This window comes from Pithys albifrons, chromosome 15, assembly GCF_047495875.1.
Source record: "Pithys albifrons albifrons isolate INPA30051 chromosome 15, PitAlb_v1, whole genome shotgun sequence".
Lineage (NCBI taxonomy): Eukaryota > Metazoa > Chordata > Aves > Passeriformes > Thamnophilidae > Pithys > Pithys albifrons.
The window spans coordinates 14,957,620-14,966,549 of NC_092472.1; the positions used below are offsets into that span (position 1 = coordinate 14,957,620).

General features: G+C 49.3%; 2 protein-coding genes across 4 annotated transcripts; one reads left to right on the forward strand and one right to left on the reverse strand.

Moving 5' to 3' along the window:
• Nucleotides 1-220: 220 nt before the first annotated feature.
• MRNIP (MRN complex interacting protein) lies at nt 221-3,785 on the forward strand. The gene is made up of 7 exons (XM_071570166.1): nt 221-281; nt 376-435; nt 571-668; nt 1,832-1,901; nt 2,191-2,333; nt 2,591-2,693; nt 3,088-3,785. Exons 1-7 carry the CDS (start codon nt 222-224, stop codon nt 3,679-3,681), a joined length of 1,128 nt encoding a protein of 375 aa, XP_071426267.1. The 5' UTR covers nt 221; the 3' UTR covers nt 3,682-3,785.
• A 434-nt stretch (nt 3,786-4,219) lies between these two features.
• Nucleotides 4,220-8,567, reverse strand: SQSTM1 (sequestosome 1). Of its 3 annotated transcripts, none has more exons than XM_071570164.1 (8): nt 8,325-8,567; nt 8,099-8,194; nt 7,092-7,321; nt 6,808-6,970; nt 6,295-6,381; nt 5,551-5,789; nt 5,132-5,339; nt 4,220-4,523 (listed from the first exon to the last, which is right to left on the reverse strand). In XM_071570164.1, the coding sequence occupies exons 1-8, from the start codon at nt 8,500-8,502 to the stop codon at nt 4,366-4,368; spliced, it is 1,359 nt and encodes a 452-aa protein (XP_071426265.1). In that variant the 5' UTR covers nt 8,503-8,567; the 3' UTR covers nt 4,220-4,365. The 3 variants fall into 3 exon arrangements, with proteins under 3 accessions (XP_071426265.1, XP_071426264.1, XP_071426266.1); XM_071570163.1 differs by having other exon boundaries at nt 6,295-6,384; XM_071570165.1 differs by lacking the exon at nt 6,295-6,381.
• Between the last annotated feature and the right edge of the window lie 363 nt (nt 8,568-8,930).

The window sequence follows — 8,930 nt, forward strand, 5'->3', positions numbered from 1 at the left end:
CTTTTTTCTTCTTTCCCCACTTCCCCCCTTTCTTCCCTCTTTCTTCTCCCCCTCTTTCTTTTCCCCCTCTTTCTTTTCCCCCTCTTTCTTTTCCCCTCATTCATTTCCCCCTTTCTCTCCCCCCTCTTTTAACTCCTCACTTTCTTTTCCGTGTCCCGGGGCGGTGGCGCTGTCGGTGCGGCCGCCAGGGGGCGCTCCGTGCTGCGGGTCACGTGTCCGCGATGGCGCCTGCGCTGTGGGTGCTGCGGTGCTGCCGCTGCCGCCGCTTCCAAGTGCAGCAGGTGGGGCGGGACGGGATGGGATGGGATGGGATGGGATGGGATCGGGGCCGCGGGGCCCTCGCTGCCCCCCGGCTGAGCCCTCTGTGCCCCCCAGGCCAAGCGCAGTGGGAGGTGGAGCTGCAGCGTGTGCGGCCAGCGCCAGGCCGTGCAGAAGGTGAGGGCCGCACTCGGGTACCCGGGCCGTGCTCTCCCGCCGGGCCGTGCCCTCTCCCCCCGGCCCGTGCCCTCTCCCCCCGGCCCGTGCCCTCCCCCCGCAGCTCCCGCAGCCTTGTTTCCGTCTCCCCCGCAGGTTTACGGCCAGGGCTCCGGCCCAGACTGCAGGCACCACGTCCAGAAGTTAAACTTGCTGCAGGGGGAGGCAGAGGAGGCGCTTGGCTGGACATCCTGGTACGGTGTTTGGCTGTTTATTCCTTCTGATGAGCCACAGCTGAGGCACCTGTTGACAGAGGGGGTGCCTCTGCCCAGTCTGAGCTCTTGGGAGGGGTTTCTGGCCTTGAAATGCCCCAGTTTTGTCCCCACCTCAAAGGAACAGGCTCTTTGTTGGGTTTAGTGTCCCATCATGTTTCTTTTGACAAGGATTTCTTTCAGGTAGGTTTGGTTGATCAATAGCATGTGTTGGTCAGGCCTTTACCATTAATATACGTGCAATAGGGTTTGGGTTTGTTGTGTTACTTTTTAGTTTTGAGTTTGGTTTTAGTTGCTCTTTCTTATGCACTGCTTGAGCTGACTGTGGAGATGTGCATTTTACAGATTACAATCCTCATCAGATTAAACCCTCAGAGAGAAAACATCCTCCACCCGAAGGTGTTGCTACGTAACTGGTGGCATTTAGAATGTGTGTGACTGTTGAGTAATCACTGCTGCTATTGGTAAAAGATCTGTTGAGTGCAAAGATTTCAGTGTAATTCTTGCTGGTCTGGAAAATCTGAGTAGCACCTTCCTGTTTATTTAATTCTTAAATCTGTTTATAAATCATCTAATCTTGAACCAGTCTTGAACTGGTCCAGCTTCCTTTTTACTTGAGGTTATTTTCAGAAACCAGTCAAAGGTAGTTACATAAATTAGTTGTGTTTGTGCAGCCCTGTGGGTTAAGCTTGGGGAAGAAAACTCATTGTTCACTTTATCAAAAAGGGTTGCAATTTTTATTCTCAAAAAAATTATGAAATACAACCCAAATTCCCTTTTTGCTTGGTTTCTTGGGATATAATTAGTGAGTTTAGACTGTTGTCTCAAAGAAATGCTGTTATGTCCCTAGTTAGGCTCAATTACAATTTGTCATTTCATGATTAGTGGCTTTAGATCAAACTGTATAGAAGGAGGAAGGGCTACCCATTAACTAGATTTCTGCAAGTATTTGTCAGTATATATTGCAAATTGTTCATTTGGCATCAGCATTTCTATAGATCCTGGTTTTTCAGACATGCCTCCTATCTGGTGTCCCTGTCCCGGCTTTCTGTCCAATGCCTCATGCTCTGACTGGCTGATTGGAACTTATAAATCAACAGACAAAAGTGTGTTCTAGAAATTGTAGTTTAAACCCTCTATTTTAGGTGTGTAGAAGAGTCTGTAAATGATGGCAAAAACAGAGCAGCACAACGTGAGGACAGCTCGGTCCAGCAGGTAAAATCCCTACAAAGCTGAGGTAAATACCAACCCATTCTGTGCTGGGGGAATCCAGTGAGACCAGTGATGCCTCTGTATGGTTCAGACCATAGGTAGAATCAGAGAGGCTCCTGCAGGGAGAGAATGAGATGTGCACAGAACTCTGCTCTGCTGGGAACTGAACCTGGGAACACGATTCAGGGACTTGTCCTGACCTGACTCACGGGAGGCATTCAGCACTTGTGTAACAATGCCAGAAATGAGAACCCCGTGATTGGCTGTTCTCAGTGATTCTCCAATGTTGTAGGAGAGAAGTCAGACATCAGAAGTCAGTCGCTGGAGCAAATACCTGGACCAGGAGAGGGAGGATCAGGAGGATGAGGAGGAGGAGGCAGCTCTAGAAAGGCAACAGTTCTATTCCCGAAGGAAAAGCACTGTGGGAGAACAGAGGTATGGAAAGAACTTTGTTTTGCAATTCCTGCCCTGGAGTGGTGACACTTGTTTTGAAGGTGTGGGAGGCAGCTTATCCTGAGAGCTGAACAGAGTACAGGTTGCAGTGTACGGACTGAGCTGAGCACGGATTTGGTATTTGGGAATAAAACTTCTCTTATTGCTAGAGCCCTGCATGTAATGAACCTTTTTGGTGATTTGTGAAAAACCCCACAGTGGAGTTAATCTGTCCTCTTTGTGAATGGTTTCTTGGCCAGGAAACACCAGAAGAGCTTTCTCTCTAGTGATGGTCCAAAGCATGCAGAAGAAAAGGGTGTTTCCCAGCCTGTCTGCCAAGCCAAAAAGTTTAAAACCACAGAGGTATTGTAGCTGTAGAAGATGCTTCTGACCAGTAAAACTAAAGTGTTCTCCTGACCTCTTTTGTGTCATCATAATTTTGAATTTTTATGAATCTTTCTCTGCTCTTTTATTTGAATGATTGAGGAGAAGACAAAAGTTTTAGTCAGGCAAAGCTAATTTAATAATAACTGCTATAATATTGTTATATAATTATTATATTATTATAAATATATTATTAATTATATCTTTTATACTAGATATCTTATACAGACTGTAATAATATGTTGTGTATTATTACTATATTAATGTATTGTTAATAAATATGTAGAATTTATAATTAATAGTAATTCAATAATAATGTTCCTGGGTGGCCTGTGTGCTGGACTTAAAACCAAGCTCTCTTCCTTCTTAACAGCACAAGAAATGCTTTGTAGCAGTGCCTGATGGAGGTGACAGAGATGTTGCTGAGGGCACTGTGAGTCCTGCTGTCTGTGAACCTGCAGTGCCTGAGGACAACTCACAACCCCCAACTGCTTCTGCCAAACCATCAAAGTGGGGAAAATTTCTCTCGTCTTCTGACAACTCCAGTGAAAACACTGGTGGGGTGACCTTGTCACTGTGGGAGGGCAGTGGAGGTTTGGGGCTGGACAGCAGTGCTGCAGCAGGTGCTGGTGGGGCCAGGAGATGCTCAGAACAGGCTGCAAGAACTTTGCCTCAAGGTACAGGTTTTGAATATACAGAGTGTGCTGTCAGCTCTGAGGGTCTGGCCTCTAAACTGCCTGACCCTGTCGTGCCTGGCCACAGTTGCTCAGCTGAGGAGATGTTCAGAGAACCTCAGAGCCAGTTAATAAGGGCAGGATCTGGTGTAGAAACCACTGCAGGAAGGTGCTGTTCAGATAACACCAAGAAGACAAACACCCTTGTTAACTCTAACCCTGGGCCAAAGCCAAGCAACATTTCTTGTGAACAACTGTTCTGCACAGGGGAGGAGTTTGATGATGATTTCTGAGAATTTCAGGCATCTTTAGGTTTTTTTTCTCTATGTTTTTGTATGTCAAGGGAGCTTCACTCTAAGCCCATATTGGAACTGCACTATTAAAGTTGTTTACTTGCTTTATGGTTGTGTTTGGGGGGAAGGGACCTTTGCTCTCAGGTTACAGTGTTGTCTGGCAACCTCAGCAGCTGGAAAGAGGAAGTAGGTCAGTTTGGGGGGAGAAAGCTCCCAGGCCTTAAGGACTCCGTGCCAGTACAATTAAATTCAGTGATTAACTCCTCCTTATAACCCAAGCTCTTTATCCCTGTAGTACATCTTTGTTTAGATCTCCCATAGCAACCCCTTCCAGAGCCACAGAGCAGGCTGCAGAGCCAGCAAAGCACTGGATTTCCCTTAAGTGTAGCCCTGAGTGTACACCAAAGTAGGTGCAAAAAGGCAGCCCTGGGCCACACAGGGAGGGAGCTGCTTGCAGATTTCAGCTTAGTCCCTCCCCTCTGTTAACTAAGCCACAGTAAATAAATACAGCTCTGATACTGAAACATTCACACGGACATCACATGCAGTAGTATTTATTTTTTATCTCCATTCTACAAGCACTTAGAAACATGAGCCAGAAACCCTTAGCAGGAAGAAAAGATGAACCACAATGACTTGGGCTGCATTGTCTGCTTTCAGTTAGAAAAGTGCTTTCTGTTACTACTACAAGTGAGGTGGCTGCTTGGAGTACTGGATGGCATCGAGTGCTGCCCCAATGTCGCAGTTCTTAGTCTGCAGGAGTCGAGTGAGCCATCCACCCTCATCAGAGAAGCCCATGGAGAGCATCTGGGACAGGGACTCAATGAGGCGAGGGTCTGCTTCTGTTAAGAGAAAAATAGTTTAGAGTTCAACTATTTGATGTAGTTGGTAAACCAGCCAAGGCTCTAACACCACGCAGGAAGCAGGTGGCACTAATCCCGTGAAATGCTGCAGAGTAGACATGCTCTCCAATGTTTGAAATGAATGGTATGTAACCAGAGCTCAGGAAACTTCTGAGTCAGGTTCAGCTGGCCTTGCTAGGATTCTGTGCTACTGGTAGCAGTTAAGGGGCCTTGGATACTAATACTGGTTCCCACCAGAAAAGTGGTGCCCCTAAAGGCATAGGATGTACTACTACTTGTCCACATGCTGCATTAAAAGGCTCTTGAACAGTGCAGAGAAAGGACAGCTTCTTCATGTTGTTCAAATGACACATTAGCCCAAGGTCAGAAGTCTTGTTAGACTCAGCTGCCCACATTCAGGAGAACCATCTGACCATCTCTAACAGGGTGCAAGAGCTGCCAACCTGCCAACATTCAGGGCCAGGCTTAGCTGTGACTAACAGGACCATGGTTTCTACCGCCTCTAAGACAAGTCTGCTGTGTCAGGCAAGTTAACAGTTTCCAAGTGAAAGTTACTCTGAGCTATGAACCTGCACATATTCCCCTACCTGGTGGGAGGTGTGGATAGAGAGCAGCTTCTCGCAGTCCTGTAGGTCCTGGCTGGGGAGGCTCCTGAGATGCATCCAGGGAGCTGGGACTGTCTGTGCCTGGCATTTGCAGAGACTGCAGCTCACCTGTGGAAGGATCCACTTCTTTCGATGATAAGTGGGTCCAGTCCTCCTCACCCCCAGAAGAACTGCTGGACTCACTGTGTTCCTGAAATGGAAAAATAAAAAGGTCCAGGGGCTGTCGTGCTTTCCAGGCAGGATGCATATAAGGAAGTACAAGAAATCCCACTCCCTTTGCTATAAAACCTGTAAAAAAGGTGCTCTCTATCAATATTCAATCCCACAACACATGCCAAGTGATTATCTTTCTTTTTAGCAAAGCCTCAAGGACTATTGAATTGTAATCATAGTTTTTATACCTGGGAGTGGAAGCTGCTATCTTCCATTTGTGTGGGCACAGGATCTATCACCATGTCCTGTATCTGTTCTGCAACAACATTTACTTCTGTAGCAGAGTCTGTGTTATTCCAGTCTGGCTTGGTCTGACCGTTCTGGGCTGGGGCACTGTTTGCCTCACCATTGTTCTCTTGATTAGGAGCAGTGGGAGTCACTTTGCTTCTCTGTCCTCCATGTTCCACATCAATATCAACTTCAATACCTAAAAATACATTTGAAATGGATAAAATCCTAGAGATGTTTCCAAAGCACAGTACTAAAGGAGCATGGATCAATCCTGCTCTACACTCTTAAGACTTCTGTATACTGGTTTGCCATATAAATATCTAGTAATTAAAATGCAAAGCCTTCTTTAAATATAGTTTTCTTTAAATAAAGAGTAGTTAGGTACCATATAGTCATCTTGCTCTACAAAGACATGTCATATATTTAAAAAGGCAAAAGTTGTATCTGTCCACCTAATCCAGGCAAAATCCAGAATCACCACTGACAGTGTTCAGTGCTGACACATTAATGAAGTCTTTCCTCATTTTCTACCAAAGGAAGGTTCTGAAAAGGTAGTACCAGGTGTAAATTAAGCCTTTGAGGCTTAGTAGGTATGAAGTAGTTCCAGTACTACTCACAACAGCTGACTACTGCTCCTATTAAACAGACCTTTAAGCCAGTCTGGGGGTTGACTGGATAACAAACTAAGGCACTTAACTTACCCAAGGGGCTCAGAAAAGCTGCAACACTCTCCCCAACATTCTTTAGGAAGGTGACATTGGGGTCCTGAGGCTGGCTGTTAGTAGAAGCTTCTAGAAAAACAATTTCTGTTAGCACAGAAGCTCAGGCAGAAAGAGCATCTACAGAGTGTGTCCCCATGAGAGCTTGGTGCCCCTTCCTGTCACTCACACCACACACCAAAGGCAATACAGACACAAAAACTAACTGAGCTACCCCTGAAACAGAAGACAGCATTAGCATTGTTAAGGCTCATTAGCCATGCTGGAAGGCAGTGCCATGCTTGACCTAACAGCTTGGTTTCATTTGGTTTGGTTCCAGATACTCTTATCTTCCTCCTCATTGATTGCATGAGCCCAAGCATGCCTTAAAGTAATCCCACCCTGTGCTGAAAGGTGCTAATTATTTCAAGCCAACTAGGTTAGTTCCCACTCAAATTCTACCCTGTGCTGCAGAACCTCCACCACCCCCTTGTTTACCAGGGCATCTCCTCTTACCTTCTGCAGCAGGTGCACTGGGACCAGGGGGTGCAGCAGTGGCTTCGGCTTGCCCAGAACTCTGGCACGGAGCTGCAGGCCCAGGATAGCCCCAGCAGTGCATCCATGGGAATGGTGGAACACCGTGCCGCATTTTACGGAGCCAGCGTCCCCGGGGAAGCCACTGCAAAGGGCAACATTCATGTGACACTGTTCACACAGCCACATTCTGACTGACTGAACCTCACAGCTTTAATTTGAGGAACACCCCACTCCTTAGTTCCCCCTCCGTAGCTTTTGCTCACCTCAAATGGATTCAGCAGTGGACTCTGGAACATCACCATGTTGTGATCCTTGTGGATACCCTTCCCCTCACAAGTGCTGCACAGGTCATAGTCTGGGCAGACACTGCACTTGAACCTGGTGCCCACGACGGGTCCCTCACAGCCGTCGCAGATGACGTTGGGGTGCACCATGTTGCGGGGCGGCTCCTGGCTGCACTGCGAGCGGTGCTCCCGCTTGCACTCCTTCTTCTCTGTTAAGGAAAGGCAACTTTCCATCAGGAACAGGTTGCTATTTACAGGCTGCAAGTCAGGCAGAGGAGGAAGCACAAACAGCCCTTGTCAGAGTGTCAGAGCAGTATTAACTTACTAGGTCAGTTTATTTTTACACTGGCTGCCAAACACAAGCCGGGGGCACACAAGAGACCTTAAACCAGGTGCAAAGGGGTTTCGCAAAGATACCTGGTCCTGAAACCAAGCATGCCTTATCCCAAGTATCTCCTGGCATGTTTATGTTAGATTAGTACTGCACAACCTCATCTGGCTTCTCATCCGACCTTCCCAAGCACTGCAAGAACAAAATGTTCCTGGAGGAGTTAGGAAGACTGTGCCAGTAGGCATATTATGACAATGGGGACAACAGCCGCTGGCTGGTGTGACTCATTAGATGGACTATAGATAAAGCTTTGCATGTATTCACCTGAACAAAAGGGACCAGGGAGCAATTACATGTTCAAAATGCTGGCACTAAGGCTTCCTAACACATTGTTGCGAGTATTTAAGATACCAGTTCCAGCTTAGTGCATCCAGGTAGACAAGATGACAAGAGCAGCTCACAATGGACCAGCTGACGGAGCTGGGAAGAAACTTGCGATCCATTTACCCACCCAGCAGGGAGGAGTCATACTCTGTCATATTACTCTGCCCTTTATTTACCCTCCCTCGCCAAGGCCGCAGCTCCAACAGGCCCTGGAGAACACAGGGAAGGGCCAGGGCTGCCTCCCTGCCCCTCGGGGCTGCGCAGGCCCCACCTTTGATGTAAACACGGAACACGCCATCCCGCACGTAGGGCATCGCCAGCTCCAGCTCCTCGTCGGTGGAAAACGCGATCAGGTCCCCGTCTTCGTCTGGGAAGGGCGAAGCGCAGGGTCAGGGCCCGCTCGGGCCTCAAAGGGCCTCACCGTGCCCCGAGACCCCCCACCCCAGGACACCCTCTCCGGGGCACCCCCCCGAGACCCTCGGCAGCGCCCCGCTCACCCTTGTAGTGCATGCGGAAGGCGGGCGGCGGCCCGGCCCGCAGCAGCCCCTGGAACAGCTCGGCCACGCGGTCGTAGATGGCGCGGTAGCGGGCGGGCGGCGGCAGCGAGAAGCGGCGGATCTCGCGGGTCGCCTCCTCCTTGCCCAGCAGGTAGGCTTTCACCGTCAGCGCCGCCATGGCTGTGGCGCAGCAGGAATTGCCGTCGGGAGCACAGACAGGAGATCAGGGCGGAGCGGAGCCAGACAGCGAGGGGGGCGGTTCCGGAGCCGCCACTTTATAGAGCCAGGCGGCCACAGGCCACGCCCACAAGCGGTAATGGCCACGCCCCTTTGTGGCCATGGTCACGCCCCTTTGTCGTACAGGCCCCGCCCCCCAGTGGCGCTCCCCTCGGTCCCGCCCCTGGTCCCGCTCCCGGTTCCGCTCCTGGTCCCGGTGCCGTCCATCCTAATCCCGGCTTCGTTCTCTCCAAAGTGTTTCCTGCAGCCGGGAGAAACCTGTGGATAAGTGCGCATGCCCATGTCTGCTTCCTGCCCTGTGCCCGTACCCGGATTTTGTCCCCGGGGACAGTGTCAGGCAGGTTGGGGAGCACAAGGTGATTTTGGACA

Coding starts and splice junctions, on each gene's coding strand:
- SQSTM1 (XM_071570163.1), bottom strand. CDS start 8,502: ATGGCGGCGCTGACGGTGAAAGCCTACCTGCTGGGCAAGGAGGAGGCG. Junction 8,195..8,324: donor CTTCCGCATGCACTACAAGG/GTGAGCGGGGCG, acceptor CGCCCTTCCCAG/ACGAAGACGGGGACCTGATC. Junction 4,524..5,131: donor CTATCCACACCTCCCACCAG/GTAGGGGAATAT, acceptor TTCTCTTAACAG/AAGCAGACCCTCGCCTCATT.
- MRNIP (XM_071570166.1), top strand. CDS start 222: ATGGCGCCTGCGCTGTGGGTGCTGCGGTGCTGCCGCTGCCGCCGCTTC. Junction 669..1,831: donor GCGCTTGGCTGGACATCCTG/GTACGGTGTTTG, acceptor CCTCTATTTTAG/GTGTGTAGAAGAGTCTGTAA. Junction 1,902..2,190: donor AGGACAGCTCGGTCCAGCAG/GTAAAATCCCTA, acceptor CCAATGTTGTAG/GAGAGAAGTCAGACATCAGA.